Source organism: Amblyomma americanum, chromosome 8, assembly GCF_052857255.1.
Source record: "Amblyomma americanum isolate KBUSLIRL-KWMA chromosome 8, ASM5285725v1, whole genome shotgun sequence".
Taxonomy (NCBI): domain Eukaryota; kingdom Metazoa; phylum Arthropoda; class Arachnida; order Ixodida; family Ixodidae; genus Amblyomma; species Amblyomma americanum.
In genome coordinates, this window is record NC_135504.1 from 24,460,657 (window position 1) to 24,486,825 (window position 26,169).

General features: G+C 46.1%; 1 protein-coding gene and 1 non-coding gene across 2 annotated transcripts in view; both read right to left on the bottom strand.

Annotated features, from left to right (window-relative positions):
- Window positions 1-8,916: 8,916 nt before the first annotated feature.
- On the bottom strand, window positions 8,917-8,997 carry TRNAI-UAU (transfer RNA isoleucine (anticodon UAU)). Its single transcript is given in 2 exon segments — window positions 8,917-8,952; window positions 8,961-8,997. It is a non-coding gene; the product is annotated as a tRNA-Ile (tRNA).
- Window positions 8,998-12,932: 3,935 nt separating this feature from the next.
- Window positions 12,933-26,169, bottom strand: part of LOC144102226 (uncharacterized) — a 38,650-nt gene continuing 25,413 nt past the window's right edge. Inside the window, exons 16-23 of the mRNA XM_077635538.1 lie at window positions 25,185-25,268; window positions 23,429-23,494; window positions 21,541-21,687; window positions 20,543-20,632; window positions 18,261-18,382; window positions 16,047-16,136; window positions 15,179-15,220; window positions 12,933-14,442 (exon numbers count right to left, since the gene is read on the bottom strand). Coding sequence (XP_077491664.1) covers window positions 13,746-14,442; window positions 15,179-15,220; window positions 16,047-16,136; window positions 18,261-18,382; window positions 20,543-20,632; window positions 21,541-21,687; window positions 23,429-23,494; window positions 25,185-25,268 — 1,338 coding nt within the window. The 3' untranslated portion in view covers window positions 12,933-13,745. The remainder of the gene's footprint in view (window positions 14,443-15,178; window positions 15,221-16,046; window positions 16,137-18,260; window positions 18,383-20,542; window positions 20,633-21,540; window positions 21,688-23,428; window positions 23,495-25,184; window positions 25,269-26,169) is intronic.

Consider the following 26,169-nt stretch of genomic DNA (forward strand, 5'->3'; position numbering starts at 1 on the left):
CACGGGCCTTGGCGATAGCACGCTTCTGCTTTAAATAAACTGGAAACCTCCCTCATTGGATCTGCGCTGCAAAAACAGACGTCCATCACGGACTTTTTCGTGAAGAAAAAATTTTGTGTTTCGACAAACAACTGTCTGTGAAGTTGTGGTCCACTTACCAAGAACTTTGGGATATAACGAATGGACGCTGCGTGACGTTCATGTTCGTTATAAGTGGGCTCGACTGTATCTCGATGATATGGACACGGTTGATACGAATTTCGGGATCATACGAAGTCGTAAAATTCCCAGGTGCACTGCATTGTGTAGTCGAACAAGCATATATCAAACTCTCAAGAAAACTTTATAGTGTTTGATATAACATGTAGTTCGATATAAAAGTAGCTGTAAATTTAATAACATACAAACTTGTGGAGATGGAAGAAGTGTATTTCTTTGATAGCCACTTAAGTGCACAGATTACCGAGCAAGTGTGTCATGAATTTTTTGTTTCTTAGTCTTCACTGCCTCGGAGAGAACACATTTTTCAATGTTATCAATGGACTTCAAATAGCTGAGACCACAGCCATCTATCAACGTGCAACAGCGACGAGCCATGCTGAGCACGCGAAGCAAGTCAAAGCATGTGTGCACAGGTTCTCTCAAGTCCTCATCACAATTCGCATCGTCCCTGTTATCCGAGACCTTGGCAGTGTCGGTTTACAAGGTTTTCTGCTGTCTCAACGTTGTCATCCGCGGAAGCAGTCTCGTATGGCTGCCCTATCACAAATAGCTCCAAGACCCATGACAGCTTCGGCAAGCTTATCTAAAAATTTGCTCTGTCTTCTCCAGGAAAGCAGAGACCAGAATGTCGGAAGCAGATCTATATAGTTTTGTTTTTCAAATCATTCCACGACATGACCCACTTAGCTTAGACAGAGTGCCTAAGAGAACGATTATTGGGTTTCTTCTATTCCTTGGGGTTTTGCAGGAGTCGCTCAATCAGGCATTGCTTAAAACTAGCCTTCACCACGCGAATTATCTCCTGGTGTGCAAGGGTTGGAGCACCGACATTGCGTTCGGCGGCAGGAAACTAAGTGCAGTTTTACTGGAACTAGCACTGCAGCAATGGGCAAAGACTTGGTGATCTTGTCCTATTAGGTCGCCGTTCCAAGTCCTTCAGTCATTTGGCAAAAAGTTCAAGGGTCATCCATGCTCTTTGATTCGGCCTGTAGGTCACCAGAACTGAAAGCGTGTTCTGCAAACATCGCAGAGACTTTTATTTTCCAGTCACGAGTGGTCAAAACTTCGTCGAGCCATCCATGTTGGCAGCAAGCAACTTCGCATTTCTCACCTCATTCAACTCTATAATTTACAGTTTCATGGAAAAGGGGCTGTTCTGCTGTTTCATAGCTGGGATAGCACACACACAGACAATGAAAGGGGACACTTAAGCTCAGCTTTAGGTGTATGATGCAATAGCATAGTGGGTTGATTCCCTTATAGTTTGCAGAAGGTCATTTTCTACTCTATATTCATAGATCCCTGAGAGTCCTCATACCCCTCCTGGCACAGTGGTGCACCAGTTAAGCAGCGATGTGTCACTGCCCTGTGACGGCAAATGCTCTCACTAGTGGGCCTGGTCTGGCCCAGATTGCTGTTCCCAAGTGACCAACTGTTGACATCCACGGTGGACGGTTGACAGTAACGATGACGAAACCAGTTCGAAGTGACGAGTCCTGTTTCGAAGGGACATTTTGGAAACTATATAGCATATGCAAGGTACACATGCTAAACTCTGGAAAAGGCATATGAGCGTGCGTGACGCAAGCGTACGGTAAAGCTAGATTTGAAATGCCGTTCAGCATATGTACGTTTCGAAGCGCGGTATTTTTTTTCCGTGTACGCTATCTCGTATGCCTCATTTTAACCCGATAGTGTTAACGGCCCGTTACCCAATAAATCCGGCGTCGGCGCTGTGAGCGCAAAATAAAGTGGATACCCGCTTGAGAAGCCACCTGGGACATGTGACCTTGAGGCGTCATCACAAACATCACAAAGTAATTTGATTACTGTGCCAGGTGGCAGTTAAACTAATGATTGGTCGCAAAAGGTTTCTCGGGAATAGCAACCTTGGTCTCACAAGCCCCACCTGCAACAGCTTCTGCCATCGCAGGGCAGTGGCGCATTGCTTAACCACTGCACAGGAGCAGTATGACGACTCCCTGGGGTCTATGAATGTAGAGCATGACCAAATCTGCATATATGGGCATTAACCCATTATCTCTATCGTCAAAAGGACACTGAGGACAACGCTATCAATTTTTTTTGTTAGCAAAATCTAATAGCTCGGCATTTCGTGGCTTTGTTATTATTATTATTTATTTGAACCTCAAGGGTCCCTCGTGGGACATTACATGAGGGGTGGGTGCAAGAATGGCGTTGCTGCTTGTCCGGCAACAAAAAATACATTTCTTGCTAAGAGATTTGTTTCGAAATTGAAAACTTTTTCCTGCCACTACGATTCAAACTCTGGACACTGATAACGATATAGGAGAAGAGTGACGTAAAGCGGCGGAAATGAAAGCGAGGACTCCGTGATTGTTGACAACGAGGGACAAGAAAGGGAGAACTTGCTTTGTGCCACTGTGCAAAAGTGGCTACAAGTCATACAACGAAAAGGCTTCTTTGTCAGGGCTCCAAGGGACCAAAAACGCCTGGGAGAATGGGCAAGGAACATCAAGAGAGACGACAAAGCACTGGACAAAACGTGTGTTGTGTGTTCTAGTCACTTTGATGACCGCTTCATTCTGAGGGCTTTCAAGCATGTCAATGTTGAGGTAGTTGAGATTGAGCGCTAACGACCGGCACTCAGTGAGGATGCAGTCCCCACAATATTTCTCGACACTCCAGCGTACTTGACTAACGCACTGCCAAAAACGAGAAAAGTAAGAAGCATTGCTGAAAAATGAGGCCCGCCATCGAAGCACAAGACATCGGGAGCGTGCATGCACGGTGCCAATGCCCCAGGAATTGATGAAAACATTCATCAATTCAGTGATATACGGATGTCTTCATCCCTTTGTACAAGAATTGTTCTCCCGAACGAACCAGCGACATTATGCTACGCGTGGCACACTAGCACGGATCTGGCCGACGTGCATGTATTGAAGCACATTGTGTTTTCAGCTGGCAATGAAGGCAGTGGGATAGAGAATGAGCAATTCTGCTGCGCGATATATTGCCGTAGCGTCAAGGTTGGCGAGCTCTATGTGCATAGCAAAAGCGGCGTCGAAGCGGTGTTGAAAAGAGCTGACGAGATGCTGTTGTGTCCTGGCTGTAAAATTGAGCCTGTGATAGCCACTGATTATGCTGCACGGGTAGGCACAGCTTACTATCTGAGAAATGGTTCATCACTACAGCTGATGGTAAAGCCTGCTTGCAATGCAAGTACACGTGAAGGGTTATTCAAAACCAGGTGAACAAGCAAAAGACAAAAAATGCAGAGACATACAGACAGCGAAGTGCAAGAAGATCTCTGCTGTTGTTCAGAGCCAAGAAGAAGCTGGCGGAAAGGAATGTTGCTCAACTGCGGGCCGTCAATGAAGGAATTGAAAAATCGGCACTGGAGGATAAAATAAGTGGCCTTCCAGAGAAGCAACGCCTTGCATTCAGGGCAAGCTTTCAGGTTGCTTCAAGAAAATCGAGCCAGGGCATGGCATATGACAAGCTGTGGGTATTGGAGTGTGTTCTAATGAGAATGAGGAGCCCACAGCTGTATGAGCATGTGCGAAGACATAAGATCATGGCGCTACCGAGAAATTCTTGCTTTGACAAGCATATGCAAAGCTTCAAGAGCACATTCGGGTTCAATACGGCTGTCTTTTTCAGCCCTGAAAAATAAAACTGAAGAAATGGACGAATTTAGTTGTCATGGTGGACTAGTGTTTGATGAGATTAAACTCTCTCAAAACATTGCTGTTAAAGTGTCAGGTGAGGTAAGTGGCTTTGTGAATCTGGGAACTTTCACAGACGGCTCAGCCAAGACTGAAACCAGTGACCACGGACTGGTCATCATGTTTCAGCCTTTTCAGGGTAAGTGCGCATCACATACGATTTTTCTTCTATTGATAGCTGCAAGTCTGTGTACAGTTATTTTTATCTAGCAATATGAGGCTTTGTGCTAGGCATATAGGAAAGAATTTTTACTATGAGAAATGCAGAATTGTGCACGTAAAACTTCTTGACTGCAAGTGATACATTTAGTGTTTTATACTTGCAGGAAAATGGGCACAAACACTAGGTGTTTTTGCCTCAAAAGGCAACGTGAAAGCTCCTGTCTTATCGAAGACACTTCTCGAGGCAACAGTTCTTGCCGAGAAATCCAGTCTATTTGTGGACTTCTGGACAGATGATAATGCCCCATGGAAGCTCTGGAGGCTATTTGGTATCAAAGGCATGTATCAAATGTACCTTACAATCTTTAAAGTAATTTCATGCACCTGTTGCTTTATTTGTTTTAATTGACTTCTTTTTTTTTTCACAGCTTCATGAAAAGAAATGAAATGCAAAGTTCCGCATCCTGTCAACCCAGCAAGAAATTTACATTTTGTCTCCAACTTCCCCCACTTAGTGAAGTGCATTCAGAATGCATTCATGTCAAAAGGTCTACATGTAGACACCAGCTGGACATGTTCGTGCCGATATTATCAAGGAAATCTGGAAGGTTGACAATGACTTTGACGCTGAAAGCTGTGCGCCACATAACACTAGCACATGTAGGACCAAATGCATTTGAGAAAATGAGAGTCAACTTAGCCTTACAGCTTTTCAGCCAAGAAGTCTTGAAGCTTTATTTTTACAAGGAGTCATTGAAAAAAAGAGTTCAAAACAATCCAGCTGACAGAAGAATTCATAAGGTAGATGGAAAGACTCATTTTTGTGGTGATGTCCAGAATCCCCTCTGAAAGTCTGAAAAGAAAATTCAGGAAGTGCACAGTTCTTGCAAGCTTTCATTGTATTTTTGGCAGGATGGGAACAGTATGCTACTCTGCACGGAGGTAGATTTCTAAGCGTGTCTACAGCTGTTGGGCTGCGCGCATTCTCACTTTTGAGCTACGTAACTAGCTGTCTGCGATACAACTACCTGCTCACAGGGAATCTGAGCCAGGATAAACTGGAAAATGTTTTTGGAATTGTCAGACAGTCATTTGGGTGTTAGCCGCCGCGGCGGCTGAGTGGTTGCGACGCTCGGCTGCCGGCCCGAAAGACGCGGGTTAGATCCCGGCCGCGGCGGTCGAATTTCGATGGAGGTGAAATTCTAGAGGCCCATGTACTGTGCGGTGTCAGTGCAGGTTAAACAACCCCAGGTGGTCGAAATTTCCGGAGCCCTTCACTACGGCGTCTCTCATAACCTGAGTCGCTTTGGGACAATAAACCCCCATAAACCAGTCATTTGGGTGTAATGATCAGCCAACGGCTGAACAATTTTTGGGGATTGTAAGCAGCTTATCATATTATAACCTTGCTAAGCCACCAAAGAGTGGTAATTCACCACCTGAACTAATATCCGCTCTTTTGGAGCCGTCGGATGCTCCAGAAAAAGAAAGCGTGCTCGTGTAACTGCACTTATTGACAAAGTTTTGGATGGAGGAAATCTGCTGGCTGCTGAAATGGTGCTATCGGATGACAGGTGCTTGTTGGACCACCGCGATGTTGTAGAAAAAAAATTGACAGTCGGATAATTTTTTACATAGCCAGTTATGTTGCCCGCAAATCACTGAAGTAGTTTCCATGTCCTCATTTTGTATCATGCTCTTGCACCTTGCCCGTGCAATGTGCAAGCAATCGGAACGCCTCACTAACTAGCAGATTTGACCATGGCGGCCTGCTCTACCCGTCAAAATCGCTTGAATACCTCGTAGCTAAGCTTGAGCATTCTTTCACTGTGTTCTTCAGCCGAATCAAACTTCATGCTGACAGCATGGTTTCTTGCGCTTTCTACAGGGGCAAGAACTCCAAGAAGTTGGTTGAGCTGAGCACGCGCGTGAAATCACGTCGCACGGGATTAAATTTTACGCTGTGACCAGGCTGCATTTTTTCACGAAAGGTGTGAACAAAAACATGAGTGCACTGCGCGAGAAGCAAAAGTTATTGAAAATGAGGCGGTGCCAGTGACGTATGCTGGCACTTCTAAGTCGGCTCCCGCAATTTGCTATTGTGATAAAGTACATTCCTGTTTTGTTGCTCTCATTTGATTGCAGAGTGGCTGCCTGCACTGTCATTCTAAAGTGTTTCAGTTGGGCGGCACTAAGTGCAGTTAAAACAGTAAACTAAGGCGGAGATTTTACTAGAAACTGCTTCAGGAACGCAGCCATAACGTCCTTGCTAATGGGCTACCACAAACAGGCAAACGCTTAACCGTAATTGCGACGAAACTGCTAGCACTCGGGCCTGAGCTGGCGGGAGTCCGCGCGGACCGCGCGCCAGCTGGCCGTGGCGCCATCTGACAGCTGTATCACGAAGTATTGCCTCTCCACATATTTTTTTTAGGCGAAATTTATTGCCCTAGGGCACCAATGATGGGCGAAGGTGTGATGAATGATGTAGTAGAGATTAAATTAATGGAAAAAGGTTAGCTGATTTGATGAAGTCCAGTAGATAACGATGGTACGGTCCCTGCGTCCAGGCAATGTATGAAGCAGGGTTGCTTGGTGAAAGACCCGCTACCATCAGGTTCCGTATCCTTGTAGGCTTGAGAGCTGGGCAGTCCCACAGTAAGTGATGAATGTCGGCCTCAATGTCCTCGTGTTTACATATCGGACATCCTGGCCGAGGAAACAATCCTCGGTACTGAGGCCACTTCCGAGTGATGGCTGGTGTGAGGGCAACCCCGACCCGGATCCTCCGAAGCGCAACCTCCTCTGCACGGGTAAGACCGCGGGGCAGGGTTACCGCACACGGAGGGATGAGAGCACCTGTGCGGCGCCGGAGCAGTTCCTTTCTTGATGAAAGGAGGGTAAAATTGTCCAGATGAAGGAGCCGAGGCGGTGATGAGTTTGTATTCGCAAGGCGGGTCGCTAAATCTGCCTGGCTTTGATAGGTCAGCAGATCCCGTGGGACCCACTCAATACGTATTGGCTGCGGGATACGTGCCGCGAGCCGGTGGATGCCCTGACATATCGTTGGACAGCAGCTAACAGGTCGTAGCAACCGGACAACTTGAAGGGCGTCAGTGCGGATGACAATTAACGCGGGCCGCAGGGAGCGTAGTTATGTCGGCCACGGAACAGAGTGCTTCATGAACTGCAACGAGCTCAGCACAAAAGGACGAAGGGGGTTCCGTAAGCTCAAAACGAGGTTTGATTCAGGGCAGGTCTGCACGGGCAGTAGATAGCTGTTGTTGCTTTGCAGTCTTGTATGCTTGCGTCTACGTACACAACAATGGATCCTTCAGGCAGGCAAGCATCTTGTTCCTCAAATTTCTGGCGAAGCAACGATGCCGAATGAGCAGATGTTGGCCGGCGATTATCTGTTGGCTTGTCGCTGAGCTGTACAAACTTCCATGGGGGAGAACTGGCGTTTGTGGCTGAAGAATCGAGTATGACGTTGCATAAGTCCTCAGTGCATGCGTGGAGTGCGATAGACTGGCCTCAAGGCTGCGGGCTTCACGCTCTCCGCATATTTAAATTCTGTAATAATGGTCATCGTAGGGCTGGTTATGCAGCCCGGAGTCTTGGTGGGTGAGGCAGTTGCGTGCCGCTGCACGAACTTTGTCCGAGCAGCACATAGAGAGGAGGCACTTGGAGGTTCTCCGCTGTTGCGCCCTTGCAAATTGCTTTGTAGATTAAATATGTGTAAGGATTTACGTGAACGGCAAAATGGTCACTTGTTTTGTCAGTAACCGCTGTTGTGGAATGTCAAGGGTGGATCGTAAAAAGCGGAACCAAGACAGCGGAGTGACGAGTTTGGGAAGTCACCAGTTGTTGATGAAAATTGAGCTGTATCAAGCATTTTCTTGCATTCACTTTTATTTGTACACTCACTGTGTACAGTGTTTGTTATCCAGTTGATGCCGATGCTATCACCGTAGCCGATCACGTCTAGTGTTAAACTGCGACACACTCTCGCGCTATGCATTGCACATGGTCGTCTTCATCAACTTCCACATCTGTGCGTGAAAGTCACGAAAAGAAAGGAAACGCGCATAACTTGCTCCTTGATTTAGTGGACACTAAGCCGTGCTTTCAGGTACGTTGCGGTGTTGCCGACCTGCAAAAATGTGTTTTCGCACAATATTTAGTGCCTAGCAATGCTGAACTGTCAGCAGTTTTTTTTTATAAGCCTGAAAATTATAGTTGCACCCAAATCTTTTTTGAAGTCGTTCCCCGGCTGCTGTTCACGACACTGTGCACTTTCGTTCGCCTTCGGATCGAATCTGTCGAAGTACCGGCTTCTTCCATATGACTTACCGTTTGCTGCACTGCACGTTACTTCATCCTTCGCCTTTCCTTCCTGGCATCTGCATGTGCACGCTGCCGCATTTCTCGCTGTTCATCTTCACACCCTCTCTCCACTCGGCTGCAGCTCGCGCAACGCCATCCTCGCATTGGCTGCAGCTGGCACGACGCCTTCATCCCATCGGCTGCAGCTGGCGCGACGCTCCTCCGAGCTTACCAGAGTTACTCCAAGGCTTTAGAATCGCGCATCACGACATTTACGCTAGTGAACCTTCTAGTGCTAGCACTAGAAACAAAGCAGTCCTTGGTATAATTAAGGCAAGAACATCATGTTGTCAAAATGAATTTTGAGGCCTTCCCCAAATGGAGCGCGTCACAGCGCACGGTGCTGCTTTGAAAAATAAAAAAATAATAAACAAGTAAACGTGCTTCAAAACAAAGGGCGGGCTAATAACGGCAACAGTTTTCAAAAGATAAGCGCCGAAGCGGGGGCTCGAACCCCGGGCCTTTAGGTTAAAAGCTTATAAGCCTAACACTCTACCGCCTGAGCTATCCGGGCGGGCTGTCGTGCGTTTCATAAGTCAGACTTTCCCGTAGGTATTTTTGTTGCATGAAAATTTCACAAAAAAGGAACAAAGAGCACGCGGAAAGCCACGCCAATATTTCAGGCAGGCGTAAAAACTCTTAGCACGATAGAAATATGTCACGCACCATCTGTGCAGCTTGCTGTGGGATTTATTTTCCAAATACACACTGTATTAGCGAACAAATTTTAGGGAAACTTTTTATTGGAACCTGTGCTGCCTTCACAATCGACGTCTATGTAGCACTCAGTGGACATCAATATGATACACCAATTTTATCTGGATGAATCGAACTAATATTTCTCGTCATTTTCTTTACAGTGGCACAGATACAAAATTGCAAACGCAAACAAAATATCATTTGCTTTGTTAATGGTTGTAAGGCTAGATGCCTTCTAGCAATTTTCAGTCGCAGGCCTTGTGTGGAACATAATTCATCATGTTTTTGATTTTTTTGGGAGGAGCCGCGCTCAGCATTTCTGTCAGCATCGAGTGACATCAAGGTGAAGTTGCCCCAGTTGCTATGACGTCACCGAACCCAGTGGCTATTCTAGGAACCACCATAGCTTTCCGGTGATGCCGACGTCATCAGGAATGTGTTAGTCCAGGTTTAATGTGAAATCACAAGGTGCGCTTCAGCCGGTGCCGACTGATACCGACGCTGCTGGTCCAAAATCGTTTGTATTATTCCCTCTGCGCACTAGTTTTTTGAGCTCATTTTGATTATTACTGGACTGGTAGGCCCTTTTCAAGGCAAAAACAAAAAACGAACACCCAAGAACTCCTGTAACCCTTTAAGCGTACGTGTACGTGTAAGCCGATTGATGGCAAACGTTATCATAGCCCGCGCGCGAATTTAGCAGAGGCCCCATTGAACTGTAAGGGTTTCAGGTATAGTTAAGATGTGCCGTGATTCCGGATATAAAAACTAGTGGAATCTTCTCGTTAGAAAACTCGCTGCTTTATTTTAATTCCTAACTGAGTCATGAAAATTTTGCTGGTTTTTCCGCTTTGAGGGAGAGCTTAATTTTTAGAGATTTTCTTACATTGCTTAAGCAGAAAGTCGAGTTTGTGTTCAGCGTGTATTATTACACTGCCTTGATTAACATGAGGCAGTCGAAAATGAAGCCACTCGATGAATAAAAGCAACAATTTTTGCCTTGTGTAAATGTGCAAATATCTCCGCTGAAGAACATCTGGCATGCCTAGAGATAGTTAAAAACGTACCATATAGTACACCGGATTAATATACCGCGTTGCTCGCGATACGAGCTAAGCTTCGAAATAAGGCACTACTACTACTACTGCCTTGTTTACATCGGCTAAGCCGGGTGTGAGAAAAAATGTCCCCGGATGATTCGTCCCCGGAAAGTACGTCCCCTGCAGAGAAGCGCCCTCTAGGAAAAAAAGTCCCAAAGTGAATTTTTACCCCAAAAATGCATTCATTCTTCGGGAACCCACTGAAAAAAAATTATGTATTTATTTGAACCTCAACCTTATTTATTTATTTGAACCTCAAGGGTCCCTGACGGGACATTACATGAGGAATGGGCGCAAGAACAGCGGTTTTGAAATGGGCTGGATCAGGGATTAGTGCTAAGTCGGAGGGAAGGACATCCCAGTCGCGAGCTGTGTGAACAAAACATTTTCTGAAATGTAGTAGTGAGGGCACGATGCGGGATGACGCTGTTTGAATGGCCTGTGCGGGGTGTTCGACGTACTGGTAGAATGAGCTTGCTGTCACGGGGTGAACAATGGAAAAACCTGTGATAAAGGCAGAGACGTGAAATTCGGCGACGGGAAGCGAGAGAAGGAAGTTTTAGTTGAAACTTCAAGGCTGATATGCTAGAGTATCGCGAGTATAGTTTGAAAGGATAAAGCCAGTGGCCCGATTCTGAACAGATTCAAGGGCTGAGGTAAGGTTAGACAGATGGGGGTCAAATATTGCGCAAGCGTATTCAAGTTTAGGTCGCACAAATGTTTTATAAGCTAGTCATTTTAAGGAAGAAGGTGTCATGCGCAAGTTACGACGGAGATACCCAACTACTCGATTAGATGAGTTTATGTGGTTAATGTGGCAAGACCATGATAAGTCACTAGCGAGGTTAATACCAAGATACTTAAGAGTTAGTGGAAATAATGGCAGTATCGTTAACTTTATAAGTAGGCGGAGTATAATTTCGGCGGCGGTGAAAAGAAATTTGCACAGTCTTTGTAGTATTTAGGGACATTAGCCACGTAGTGCACCACTGCTGTATGTTATCCAGGTCATTTTGGAGGATGTAAGCATCCTCGGTGTTAGTTATGGGGCGGTAGAGTACGCAGTCATCCGCGAAAAGGCGGATGCTAGATGTTACTATGGAAGGCAAATCGTTAATGTATATTAGAAGTCCCCTCTTTATTGGACTACAGCATAGACGTAAGCATGAAGCATTCTGCAGCGCTATAGATCACACTATTGTCATGTAGTGTAGGTCATATGATAAGAAAAGCCACACGAGTATGATCCAGGGATGCTTTTGCCCTCATCCACTCCGTTACTGCCACCATAACCTTTTTTTCAGCGCTCCACCCGAGTCACTGATATGATAGTGGCTCTACCACTAAAGCCAGTGTCCTCTAAAAACTTCCGAGGGTGGTTGTGGCGCTGATCACCGCTCAATCCGGGAACCCTGAAGGTACACGATGACAATTATGCATTATGTTTGGCACAGTGCCACCGGGGGGGGGGGGGGGGGGTGATGAACGCCCGGAATCTGTTTGTTGTTTAGCTTCTTCCATGCCGATGGGTGGAATCACTGTAGCGTACAATGTTTCATAACTGTGATCCTGTGTCCTCTAAAAAGTGACCGAGCGGACGCTACATATCATAGGGAGATAAGTGAGAGGCGTTCGCCAGAAAGTTATCGTGTTTTAGCTCTGTTTACCCACCCCTACTTGTAGGTACCGTTAACATGTATCAAAGCAGTCTCGGAATCAACATTGAGCAGCGAATGTCCGGACCCCGTAGAGTATCTGTTACGTGTCCAATTGGACTTATTTTTGGAAATGTGGCGGAGAGTTTGAAGGATGCTCCACTCCAGCCACCGGTTGGCCCGATGTTGCATTACCTGCGGGATCGGCCTTGTCTTTAGCGCGTCTTTACCATCCTGTCTTTCTATCCCATCTTTCAACTCTCCATTTGCACGTGGTAGCGATTGTGGCTCGGCTTGAGCCAGTGAGCAGGCCTGTGCACTTTCCTTTTCTTTCTTCCTGGCAACAACAGACAAAGCAATCTCGGGCAGCTTCCGGCATCAGTCGCTTGGGGAACGGTCACAATTTAAGCCCCCCCGTTTCCACCGCGTTTAACAGCACCATCGGCGACAAGTATCCGTCTGTCGCACTTTTATGGATCCTCTCTAGAACTCACTGTATGCCGGTACTGCACGTGACGTAATATACGCTGAGCACCAGGCCTATAGGGATAACCGTTGGATACTCGGGTGGCACTGGTTATCGAACCCCCACATCCCACATGCGAGGCATACGCTCAAGTCCTAGGCAGTGACGGGACGTTTGATGTCACTCGTTTCGGGTTATTTTTTTCTACCTCGAAAACGGGGACGCTTTTCCGGGAACATTTTTTGGAGTCGTTTTTTCCGCAACCCGGCTAATTCATGGCTCGGCAGACCTTGGCATATTTGAAAGTTCATTTTTAATAGTTCACAAAGGCTAGAAAAGAAGGACATTAAGAACAATATATGAACGTTTGACCAGGGCAAAAAAAAAGTAATTGTTCTAACATTCCTGTGTTACCTGGGATGATATCAATTTAAAAAGTAATCGCAAATGAAAACAGGAACGTTTTATTCAAAAATGCACGAAAATATAAGGCCACAAGGAAAGGACACATTCCAGATCTTTGCGCGTACGTAACAAGTGAAATATCAAATTGCGATAGTGAAGCTGCAGTCTATACCTAAAATGTGGATTGCCGAAACACCGAATCATATGAGCACGGGTCAGTAGTATTACTGCACTTATGTTTAACCGCGTTCATGCTTTCGCAAATGCAGTGAATATTTCTGCGCTTTTAAATGTCAAAAAATTTTACCGCTCCCAAAAGGTGTAACCGCTGTGAAACTGCTCTCCATCGACTGATAACTACGAACAGAGGGTCTGCGTGTCGTGCTTCAAAAAGACAACATCGTGTTAAGCCGAGTCCGCATCTGTGCTAGAAGTTTCCGCAGTGCTTTCCGGAAAGAAGCCACGAATATGTGGGGTCAATTAAAAACCCACGATGTCGTCTTGTGAGCACTATGATAGGGTGGCTAGACTCTAGCCACCTTAACTACGACGTCACGGCTGTCGCCATGGTTGCTTGGACGCGTTCCACCTCCAGCTGAAACGAATAAAGTTCAACCAGCAAAAGTAACTCCGTTGAAAAAAAACGCAATATGTCTACGTGAGTCACTGTGAATTATGGCGTCATGGTTGGAAAGAAAAAAGTTCAGAAGTATGGCAGGCGGGAAAGTGCAGTGAAGTACAAAAGCGCCGGCATTGAGAACGAAGAAAAAAAGAGAAAGCAGATCGAGAAGTTGAATGGAATATTGCGCATGCACCCGAGTCTCAGTGACGTCACTGTGCGTGCGCATTGAAGCTGAGCTTATTACCGGTACCGTATTAATTGTATCCTAACCCCCATGTTCATTTCGGGAGTGTCAGTTCTGCAGGCTTTTTGAGTTTAGGGCGAACTGGGTGAACTCGGCGATGAGGTGAACGCAGGGGATGATGGCGTTAGGGGCGACGCCATCGCGGGAGACCTTCTGCGATCGATACCGCAGCTGAACGGCCGCACCAGCAGCTCCTCATCGCCGACGTTGTCACCAATGGCATCAGGACTGGCAGGCTGCGACTCGACAACCCTAGGCTCGACAGGCTTTGGCTTGGAAGGCGTCGGCTCGGCAATCTTCAGCCCGGCAAGCTTTTGCTCGGCAGGCTTCGGCTGAGCAGGCTTCGGTTCTGCAAGTTTTGGCTCAGCAGGCTTTGGCGCAGCAGGCTTCGGCTCAGCAGGCTTTGGCGCAGCAGGCTTCGGCTCAGCAGGCTTTGGCTCAGCAGGCTTCCGCTCAGTAGGCTTCGACACTGCAGGCTTCGGTACGGCAGGCTTCGGCTCAGCAGGCTTTGCCTCGGCAGGCTTTTGCTCGCCAAGCTTCGGCTCCGCAGGCTTTTGCTCGCCAAGCTTCGGCTCACCAGGCTTTTGCTCGTCAGGCTTCGGCTCATCAGGCTTTTGCTCGTCAGGCTTCGGCTCACTAGGCTTCGGCTCACTAGGCTTCTGCTCGCCAAGCTTCGGCTCGTCAGGCTTTGGCTCGCCAGGCTTCTGTTCATCAGGCATCGGCTCACCAGGCTTCGCCTCCGCCTTTGATGACTTGTGTTTACGACGCCTGAAGTGCGAGCGCAAAGGGAAGACTCGTCTCACGCGGTGCTGGGTACGGCATTAAATACAGCGCAATCTCGCCAATTAGATCTTCTGCTTAATTAAAACTTCCGGTTTATTTGAACCAATGGCTTTTTTTTTCTCATGAGCATGTCTTCTGCTAAGTGGAGTGCGCTCGGGCTCCTCATTATTCGAAGACCTCAATTCAAACACATTTTCAGTACTATTCGATTTCGAGCTATCGTGTATTAACTCTAGCGCATAAACATTACCAGCTGATTGGCTATAGTGTCTAACGTTTGACAAAGACAGCTATGAAATGATACTCGCAGGCATCTACTTCCAGCAAGTATATGTAAGAGTGCTACCAGTGAGAAAATAATCGGCCATTTTTTTTCCTCTTCCGAGAACGTCTGTTCATGGCACATTTCCTGGTTCACCTGCATCGGCGTTCGCTTCACCAGGCCAAGCTGATTGGTTAGCATGCAGTTACGCCACTACAACACGTCACGTTGACTGGTCCGCACACTATGAAGTCACGAGGTACAGTGAGTGACGTAACGCACATACTGCCGAACAAGGAGATAAACATTAATCAATAAACCGTGTTGTCGAATTGCGCAGTGGAAATCGTCGTGCAAGCTTTTTTTCCTTCCTCTCTTCTTGTATATATGCCAGCATTGTACTTATACTTACATCTCAGCTCACTGTGGTAGCGTTTGTTTAACAAATGCAGTACTCACGATTTTTTGCGAGCCTTCACTTCTGCTGTGTGCTGGATGCCACTGTAGTTGGAAGCAAGCAACAAAACTACGAATCAGCAAACAACCAAGATTGGCCGTGCATGTGCCGTTAAACTAGCAGCACATTGAAGCAGCCATGTACCTTGCCGCGGTGCCTCAGGGGCTGCGGCGTTCGGATGCTAAGCACAAGGCGAGGGGGTCAAATGCCTACTATGCCGAACGCATTTCTACGGAGACAAAATGCGAAATCGCCCGTGTGCTGCACGATATAAGTGCACGTTAAATAGGCTCATGTGGGCGAAATTATCCTCTTCAAGCGGTGCATGTACATTTGTAAACGCCTCCTGGATCCTGTCAGATCCCTGTATATAAGGAAGATTTGTAAAGGCCTCCTGAATCCTGTCAGATCCTTGTATAGAAGGAACATTTGTAAATGCCTCCTGAATCCTATCAGATCCCTGTATATAAGGCAGATTTGTAAAAGCCTCCTGAATCCTGTCAGATCCCTGTATAGAAGGAACATTTGTAAATGCCTCCTGAATCCTATCAGATCCCTTTATAGAAGGCAGATTTGTAAAGGCCTCCTGAATCCTGTCAGATCCCTGTATAGAAGGCACATTTGTAAACGCCTCCTGAATCCTGTCAGATCCTTGTATAGAAGGCACATTTGTAAAGGCCTCCTGAATCCTGTCAGATCCCCGTATAGAAGGCACATTTGCAAACGCCTCCTTAATCCTGGTTGAATCCCCGTACAGAAGAAAGATCTTTCTTGCACCACAATCTCATGACGTGTTCTGGTCAGTTATCGCTTCCTTGAACAAGAATGCAAAGCAAGGGTAGGGAACCGGTGCCTCGCCTTCTCTCCCACCTGCTGGAGCTGCTTGAAGAGGAGGTGGAGGGCTTCTTGGAGGCACCCGCCTTTCCCTCTTCCGCCTTCTTGCCGTCACCATCCGCACCCCTGGAACGCGAAAAACACATAAACCGATTTTCTCTTAGCCGCTCAACGATGTGTGAACTTTCACAGATACAGCTGGGAGATGGACCTTCTTCGGGGTGAATTCAGCTTGCGGTATCATAAACGAAAACTGCCACTCCGCTTGGCCGAAACTACCCAGGGGCAAAGTTTTGTGGCCGTTATTTTGAGCATTCTCCCCGGTCACTTCCCGGTCCAGCTATGAAATATTGTAACTGACCAGCAGAAGAGCAAATATGTTTTCAATTATGACATATTACAACCCTATCGGCATATACGCTGGAGAAGGTGCCCGTAAATCTGCTTTTTTTTAAGGCGGTCATCAACCCCGTTCAAAGTCAGCGAATTATCACATTGAACTGGTTACTCTTTGCCGCCATGAAACCAGGGGCGGTTTTATGGTGGCGACGGAGGGGATGGTCGACCCTACCCTAAGCGAGAAATTTTACATAGCAAAACATTGCTGAGCCACAATTTAGAGAGAAAAATGTCCAAGAAATACGCTGTTCAAATGGAACCGCCCCCAACCGCTCCTTCCAAGAGTGACCCAGAAGTCCGTCCCTGCATGAAGACCACAGCCATGGCACAGCCACGGCGGCACAAGAGGTGCTTCCGTCGACCACCCTTCGTACAGCCTGGGTGGAAATTTACAGACTACGTGGTCTGCTTCTCAGCTATGAACTGTCGCCATAATGACACCCCTGAAGCTAGAATTATTACGGTAGATTGAGTTGCCCATGCCTTTCAATACCGTTTTTCTTCAAAGGTGCCATTAGTGCCCCACAGTACAGCTGGAAAGGAAACCGAGTGAGCTTTTTGACCGAGGCTGTACACTGCCCTGCGCAGTGCTTACCAACGGAGCACGGATGAAAAGAAAGGACTGCGCAGCACTTTCTTGCGGCTGTTGTATTGCGTCATAATGATGCGATGCAGCAGACTCCTTTATAGGGAGCGGGGGATGGAGGATATCAGGAAATTTTGGACAAGCGCATTTTTCAACGGGAAGTTTATGAACGTAATTGTTTTCATATATCGCAAGATTCGACTATAACAATCAATATATCTGCAGATCTCGACAGGCTTGCATTTTTGCTAAACTCTTTTGCTATTGTCAAAAACTATACCCATGAAACACACGTGTTAGAAACGTCCTAAAACAGCTTGAAATGGCTTCAAACGTCTTGCGCCAGATCGAAACGGCTTATAGACTTTGGCAGCAAGACGCTTCTGTAGAAACTTCTCTAAGATGTCTACAATGAGACGTTTCTCGATAATGCTTTAGCATTAATAACAAAGATGCCGCGGAAACAACAAGAACAGTGACGACCGTGCGCAAAAAGGCATTCTTGCGCATACTAAACGAAATATGGAGCACTGATCCTGCATTAACCTTTCCGACATTTACTCAACTTGAATTTGGTGAACTTTTGGTGGTGTTGAGATCCTGCTCTCTTTTGTAAGTCCTAAGACTGTCTTTTTTTTTCTCTCGTAATATTCGTTCAAATCATCAAATCAATCGAAGTTTTTTTTTATGTTGGCCCCAGCAACTATTGCGCATAAAGCTGTCCCATTTTTGTTGCAGAACATTTAACATAACTTTTTGCAGCATTACATTATAGCTGCCAACTATAGCATTTCGTATGTTGATTATCTACCACGTGCCTGGATATTCTCATTGTCGCAGAACGTCTTCTATTTTGTATAACCATTTTGCGAAGACATCGCTATATATACAACTACACATTTTTCCGACAATATTTCGCTAACCTTTTTTTTTGTGTGCGATAAAGTGATTTCAGTCTTTGTGCGCACTAAAAATTTAATGTTCCTCGTTCTTTCCAGGTAATTTTTGGCTTCTTTAATGTTTTTAACCTGGCCGTCTTTTTGTTTTTGTTTTATACTTTCCGGCAGCTATTCTTTAGGCTTTTGTTTGTGAGATTTATGTACTTCGTTTTTTTCCTCCTCTCTTTTTCAAAGGTGCGGTTTGTTTTGAGGTACCAGTAACAATGAATAGTTAACGCAGCTCTGTGCAAACCAGGATGTGAGCTCCACCGCGAGAGTGATGACGTCAACAGCGTGTAAAGAAAGAGGTGTTTGGTGACCACTCACGCTCCTTGGGCAGCAGGCGTCTGTGGTCCGGAGCGCACGTACATTGTGGAGAGGGAGATGGCGAGCACGAAGGCCGCCAGGCCCACCAGCATGTAGGTGAGGATGTACACCCAGAAGCTGTTCTGCGTCTCCGAGACCCCATTGCCAGTGGCATGCGTACAAGAGGGTGTTGTATGAAGGGCATCGCCCAGAGCTTTTTAAGTCAAGTTTATTTTTTCTTTTCGTCGAAAAGAAAGGGGCCAGGACTAAAAGCTGTGAAAGACAGCTTGACAAGGCCCTGGCCCCCTACAATAATTGGCAGAGCAACAGCTAGGAGAAAGATCAGTTTGCATCATTTTATACATCGAAGAGTTTCATATTATTACTTTTGTCCGTATGAAAACAAGACACACACACTAAAGCACAAAAACAGAAAATTAGACACATCTCGAAAAAACAGTCTTAAAATTAGAATACATCAAGATAACATTCTAGATACAAAGCAACACTAGGTTCACAACAGTTGTTCACGGCAAAAAAGACAAATTCGGCGATTAGACTCATATACTAGATCGAATCCAGTTGCATGCAACTTATTCAGTAGTTTTGGTACAGTGTAGCATAATGATTAAGTGTATGAATACGTGCGAGGCACTGAAACAAGATATTATTCTTTGTGTCGGGTTGGTCGGTCTCGGATATTTTCTTTTAATTCTGCAAGGTTTACGACAATACTTACATTAGATTGTGTGAAATATTTATAAGCTACGAATATCTTGTAATCAAAAAAGGAGAACACAGAGAGGACATTATACTTTAAGAAAAGCTCTTTGGTTGGATGACGGTAAGACACACCCGCAACATACCGTAATGCTCTTTTCTGCAACAAGTGTAATTTGGATAAGTTGGTTACCCCTGTGGTGCACCAGACTAAGCTGCAGTACTGTAAGAGCGGTAGCACAAGCGCGTTATATAACAAGTCGAACCAAGTCGAACCTCGCTATAACGAAATGGTTTATAACGAAACATTGGATATAACGAAGGAATGACTATTCCCCTTAGAAGCTTTGTCAACGCTGGCTATATAACGAAGCTACGGCTACAACGAAGTAATCGCCGAGCCCCATTCGACTTCGTTATAACGAGATTTTACTGTTCCTCAGGCCTGTGAGAAGTGTTGTTTCTGAGCTTGCTTGGTCGAAACATTTCTCAAGCCTGGCTGCTGTCATGAATGTGCTGCACACATCTTGTTGACTGTTTCGTTAAAAAAACAGTAACAGCAGCAGTCGTCGCACACTTGCTTTGTAGCTTGAACGCAGTTACTGGTTACAAGGAGAAAACGAGTCTGCTGTGTTTACAGAGTACACGAAAGACTAACTTGGCTTACGTAGTCAGCCAACACTACTGAAAGGTTCCATAGGAGCTGTTCCATGTAATAAATAAAATAATTGGTTTTTGGGGAAAGGACTCCACGTAATCAAAACGGAAGTTTATAGAATTATGGGACTCAGCAGTCTTTTCCTCTCATACATTTAAAGCCCATTTCTAAGGATCATTTTTCTTTCCTTCTTCAGCTTATCTAACTTGTTTATATGGGCCCCTAATTGAAAAGACTGCTCTGCTTCTTTTTTGCTATGAGCTGTAATCTCAGAGAGCTATACTTGTGACGATAGTCTATACTATCCATCTACTCCTTGGTCATCCCTGTGCCCTCCTCCATATCCAATACCCTTTCTCTGACGCTTTATTCGCCCTTCCTCATTACAGAATAATGGAGCTTTGGCTCCTGCAGCTTCTCTGTTATGTGACTTTCACATTAAAAGTGCCCCTTATTTGGCCATGCCGTACTCAATCCTTCCTGGTCACTCCACTGATTCCTTTGAGCATTCTCATTTAAATCACTTTTGTCCTCTTGAGATTATTTTTACTGGTTATAATAGCACGAAGTAGAAACGTGAAGATTCAGCCTCTGTTATTCACAATGTCTCCCAGAAATTTCAATCTCTGTTCTAATGTCCCAGTTGCTTTCACGTTAAGATGGTCCTAGTGCTAGAATTATCACGCGCTGTACACCAGCTTTCAACCCAGCTATAGCGCCACCCTTTTTCCTATAACTAGTCCAGTGGAACCATTCTCACTCTTTAGAGTAGCCAGTCTAGAAAACCGTGTCTGCCACAGCAGCTTCGTTTCACAGTACTGGGCAGAACGCGGCAGTGACGCTTAGAACTCGCCAAGAGTGTCTGTACTGGTTAGAATACGAAGTATTAAGGGATATGATTACGAAGAGGCACCCGCATACTCACATAGGGTGCCACCAAGTCGAAGCAGGCTGCCTTCAAGGCCGACTTGTACATAGTGTACGCCGGACCGCAGCGTCCTACGTCCTCCCTGATCTGCGAAAGGACGTTCGAATCAGTTTTCTTCCCGAGAGCATGACTGTTCGCAACATTCTTACCCAAGGGAAACGCCGTCCCTCGGGTTCATTCTTAAGACGCAGCATCTGACCATTAACACAGTTTGTCTTCAGATTGTCGGGATATTTAACGCCGATCGTTGTTATGGCCCAGATTAACACATCAATCTATTCTGACATAACATGCATTTCTTCAGTTCCATCTACACTAAGCACGAAAACACTTATATGGGAGTAAAAAGGGAGTAAGCTATCTACTAGCACACTTCCTTTTATAAAAGGAGGGTACTAAAGGACAGCTTACTTTCTTTTTACTTTTTTCTACTTAGAATGTAGGTCTGAATGGTCGCAGTGAGCGGTCAGAACGAGGGCTCAGAAATAACAGATCATTTCATAGCGTGCACACACTCACAAAAGACCACATATTAGACATCTTTAGCATACTGTGTGCCGTGTTACCGTTACCTGAGTACCAGGAGCCCGCCCACCACCGGTGAGCGCGCGCCGATTGGTTCCGATGCTACAGATGCGTGCGCAGCTGCTGGGCATCTGGCGTCATCTGGCGCCGGTCAAGATAATTTGCGCATGCGCATTGACTGCGCGCGGACTCCCGGTACTCCGGTATCGGTAGCAGTAACACGGTACACGGTATGCTAAAGGTGTCTTTTTTTCTCAGCACAGTTTACGTCTTAGGATCACTGAATAACCTGAGCACACCGTTTAGTGCTACCACTATCAAGTGCCCTGTCGCTATATAAGCCGCCATTTACACAAAATGGCCTATTATTCCAGAACAACTGTAGCGTATCTGTGAATGTCCTGCGCAGTTCGCTGCCTTTAATAGATTACTTGTTCGCAGGCTAGGAGCTGGAAAGCAAGAACACTTGCCTCATTGGCGACGTGCGACAGGTAGGTGTTGACCAGATTACTTATCTGCTGCTTGTAGCGGCCCGACCCTCCCAGCACCCTGGCGAGAGCAGGACGAAGCTCGGGCGTGCGGGATGTAAAGTTGGCCACATGGTCCCGGTAGTAAACCTGCAAGCGTGTTCATCATGGCATGTTCAGCAACATCCGTGCTTCCAGACCACAGTGAACCGAAAATCGTTGTTCATTGTGCCATTCTTGCGCACTTAAAAATCGTCCCAATCTTTTTCGTCATCTTCACCAGCCGACTTGACTCCTCTTCCAGTAACCTCTTTCAAGGCCTCTGCCAGACGTCTCCCTTCTACCACTGTAAGCCGTAGCGGTGGCTCAGTTGGTTATGGCGCCAGGTCGAACCCCAGATAGTCATTTCCGGAGCCCTTCACTACCGCATCCCTCATAGCCTGTGTCGCTTTGGAACGTTAAAGCCCCAACCAAAACCAACCTTCTACCTCTGTCTTGAGTTAGCCGCAGTCACAGCGCCCCAGAAACTTTACTAAGCTCCCCTCTTCATCTCATTCTTCTCTACCCTGAAAATATTGCCGCGAATATTTGCAGTGTTTGTTCGTTCTTCAAATCTGCCGCCACACCACTTTATCGCTTTGTTCGCGACGCAAGACGCGACTAGATTTATCTCGATTGATCGCAGCCAGGCAGAGCTGATTCTACGTTGTTCCGGAACGTTCTAGTAACTTTGCACGCTTTATCTCGAAACTTCGCTATCAGCTTTAAATTGAGCACGGCCGACAGCGGCGGGCATTCTGTTCGACGGCCGCCGAGCACGCTTGTCGCTTCGCCGCCGCCGAGTGGTTCAGTCCATTTTGGGTGCAAGTCAGCCCAATAAACAGTTTTCTTTTAGAAGACCCTTTCGTCCGTTTTCATCGCTGCTTCGACTGCCGTCACCACTACGTGACAATATTTTCCTTCTTTGGTGACCTGCTTGTCACTCTAATTAACGACCGGTAGTTCTGTTGTGGAATCAAGAACAAGTGAGAACATCCGGCCGTTTTATGGCTAACAGTTGCATCGTTGCCGAGGTACTGCTGCCGTTTAACGAGCAACAGCCAATGTTTGATCCAGGGATCTTGGGCTAGGAAGCAGAATGCGAAAGCCAATGAGTCACCGTGACGGGTTACTCGTCGGAGATAGAAAAGACAGATGCTCTCGTAATCGTCGTTCCTTTTCTTTCATCAGCTATAGGAGGCCTTTTTCTACAACAAGCGGGAAATAGTAAGAGTTGAAGCATGATTACTGTTGAGAACTCCTCATGATATCGACAGCCCTGATCATTAGACAGGTAAATGGGACACGTAAGCTGCGTATTTGTTGAAATAGCAGCCAAGTGGGTAGAATCGGTCTCTCGATCGATTGATTGCTTGAAACCCTAATGTGATCTGGCGGCAGTCGCACTCTAAATCAAGCCGTAATGAAATGAATATGCATTGTGGAAGGCTAATTTTAGAGTTCGTTTCAGTAGGCACATTGCAAGTTTTCAGCGGCACGTTTAGTCTTGCTATTGTTCGTCGAAGACTCTGTTCGTCAAACGCTCTGTTCTTCAAGGAAAACTGTAAAACGCATCCAAAGACGAGAAATCGTCATCGCAATAAGCAAGTCTGCAGCCTTCCATGACGGTGCACCGAAACCACCATTACCATATTTCAGTAAATGCCATTAGCACTTTTGCAATCCACCATACATGATATCAGCATGAGGATTCCTACAGCCTTTTGAAATTAAATTTCAGGCGTTCCCTCAGCTTTATGGTAGCGAAGACACCTTAGTACATATAGCTAACAATGCTCCCCGGCAGGAAAGCATTCCTGCACCTAAAGTTGTGCGCTTTACGGAGACTCACATCGATAGTCTCATTTTCGACCGTCTTCAGGGAGGCCAGTTCCTGCAAAAGCTGGACCACTTTCTTCTGCAAAGGAGAAAGGGAGGAAATAAAGGGAATTATTCCGTCACAGTACGGGGTGAAACGGCGAAGGCCGCCAGTAATAAAAAAAAACGCGTTTTGATAGCCATAGTGATAATAGGCATAATAATACAAGTGGCCGCTGGTAAATGAAACCAGGTCAGTCGAATTCGATATCAGGCGCCTAGTTCCCATAAGATATCTATAGCTGATGGTGAGGAACACGCCGATAAGTGCTCAGAATTTCGAAACAGAACTGTGTTCGTCGCTGTGTGGAACCTGACATGTGGCGCCGAGAGAAGTTTACTTCGGGTGTGTCCGCATGCACTCAGCAACCGCACGGTTTCGGTTCCACGCTCCCATATAATTCAATGTACCGCAGCGACGAGTAGAAAAGGGGCTAACAAAGTCCTTATAACTATGACTAGCACTAATCGCCAGCTACAAATCTGTAAGGATCGGGCCCCTAACCATAACGGTTAAAGAGATTACTGCTATAATTCACGTATAGACCGGAAGCAGGCAAGGTGGGTGAGGGAACAAACGCGAGTTAATGACATTCTAGTCGATATCAAGAGGAAGAAATGGGCTTAGGCAGGGCATGTAATGCGAAGGCAAGACAACCGCTGGTCCTTAAGGGCAACAGAGTGGATTCCAAGAGAAGGCAAGCGTAGCAGGGGGCGGCAGAAGGTTAGGTGGGCGGATGAGATTAAGAATTCTGCGGGGATACCGTAGGCGCAGCTGGCAAAGAACAGGGTTAATTGGAGAGACATGGGAGAGGCCCTGCAGTGGGCGTAGTCAGGCTTGTCGCCGCGATGCTCGCGCGCACACGAAATGAGGAAAGAAGGAGGGAAAAGAATACAGAACGGCTTGTAATGCTGATGATGATTCATGTAACCTGCATACTAGTTAAGTACCGCAGCGACGAACAGAAAAGGGCTCACAAAATCTTATAAAATGTGACTAGCACTAATCGCCAGCTACAGATCTAAAAGGTTCAGACACTATAATGGTTAAAAAGATTACTATAATTTACTAACCAGCCTGCTAGCCTGCAAGATTCACCTGTTTTGTGACGTCCCCACCACTCGAAACTACTATGCCGCAAAATCCAACTGTAAACCTCAAAATTCATATTTTACTGGACAGACGTCTTACATGGGGGAGGGCTCGCTATCAGCTAGTACCATTTGGTATCGTTTAACGGTCATCGAAATCTAGGTCCACGATTTTGTTTTTACATTTTATCAAAGTTCGGCCTCCGTTTTCATGCTGCAACCCATAACCTCGTCTTCAATACCAGAAAACCAGACAATGCTCGGTAAACGGAGCGAGATGCGAGGCCAGACAGTGTCACGCATGCATCGATAGCAGAACGCGTTTTGATAGCCATAGTAATAATAGGCATAATAATACAAGTCGCCGCTGGTAAATGAAACCAGGATAGTCGACTTCGATATTAGGCGCCTAGTTCTCATAAGAGATTTGTAACTGATGGTTAGGAACAGGCCGATCAGTGCTCAGGATTTCTAAACAGAACTGAAAAAATAATTTCTAAACAGCAAAATCAAGGGGACAAGAAAACATCTGAGATGAGCTCTTTTTAAGATGACTACAAGAAGTGCCAGTCATGTGCCTCCCACACAAGAGATGACGTTTTGATGGCGCAGCCCCTGCAGACCGGTGGTAGACGCACCTTTAAAGGCTCCGCATTCGCATAGTCACTGGTGGTCTTTGTCACCTGTTGGAGGGCGTCGGCGACTTTCTGCTTGATGCTCGGCTGGCCATGCGAATACAAACGAGTTGTGTTGCTTGAGGTTTATTGAGGTGATAGAAAGTTCTTGCCCTTGAGGCAGGGTAAAAGGAGGGAACACATCCTCCTGACTAGACCCTGGCCTCGGGAGGTGGGGGGAGGGGGGGGGGGGCACCGACGGTGCAGTAACAGTGGCGCGTCAGCAGTCGCTCTCCACAACAACAGTTATACAAGAACAAGCAACATTATCCAGAATATTGTAGTGTGTCAAAATGTACACATGAAAAACATAATGTAACGGTGCTGTGCAAAAAGCAAAAGGAAAGTAAAAAAAAAGTGTGTTAGATTACTTAAAGGCAATCAGTGAAAAGAATGCTGTTTAGTGTGGGAGTAAGAAGTACGTGAAAAGAAAAACGAGAGAAAATCACTAGACCTCGCATTACAAAAATCATGCAGACAGTAACATGGAATTCCAGCATTCACGCTTAAATTTGCGAGATGTTTTACATTTCTTTGCAATATCAATCAATTTAGGGTGAGCATTACAGATTCGCATGATTTGATATTCCACAGTTTCCTTTCTATAATTGGTACGAGGGCGCTCTACTACAACTGAGGTTTTCCGAAAAAAGGAACTTGTATCTCTGCTTAAGGTATTGATTATAGAAGCTGTTGCAGTCCTGTGTTATTTTTGTGTATACAAGAAGGCATGATCTGATAGTGTAGGAAATTGTAACAGGTGGTGTAGCACTGTCTTTCTCAGTGTATTGCCACTCTTCAAAGCTAAGTCATGTTTTACCAAGCCGGACTTTTCGAACGCTTAGCATTTACGGGGCATAACCTAAGCCTTTGTTTTTAAGTGATATTTATTGCCCGACGTCCGAAGAGGCTTTGCAAGGTCCTCGTTACAGGACCAAGGATATGTGGA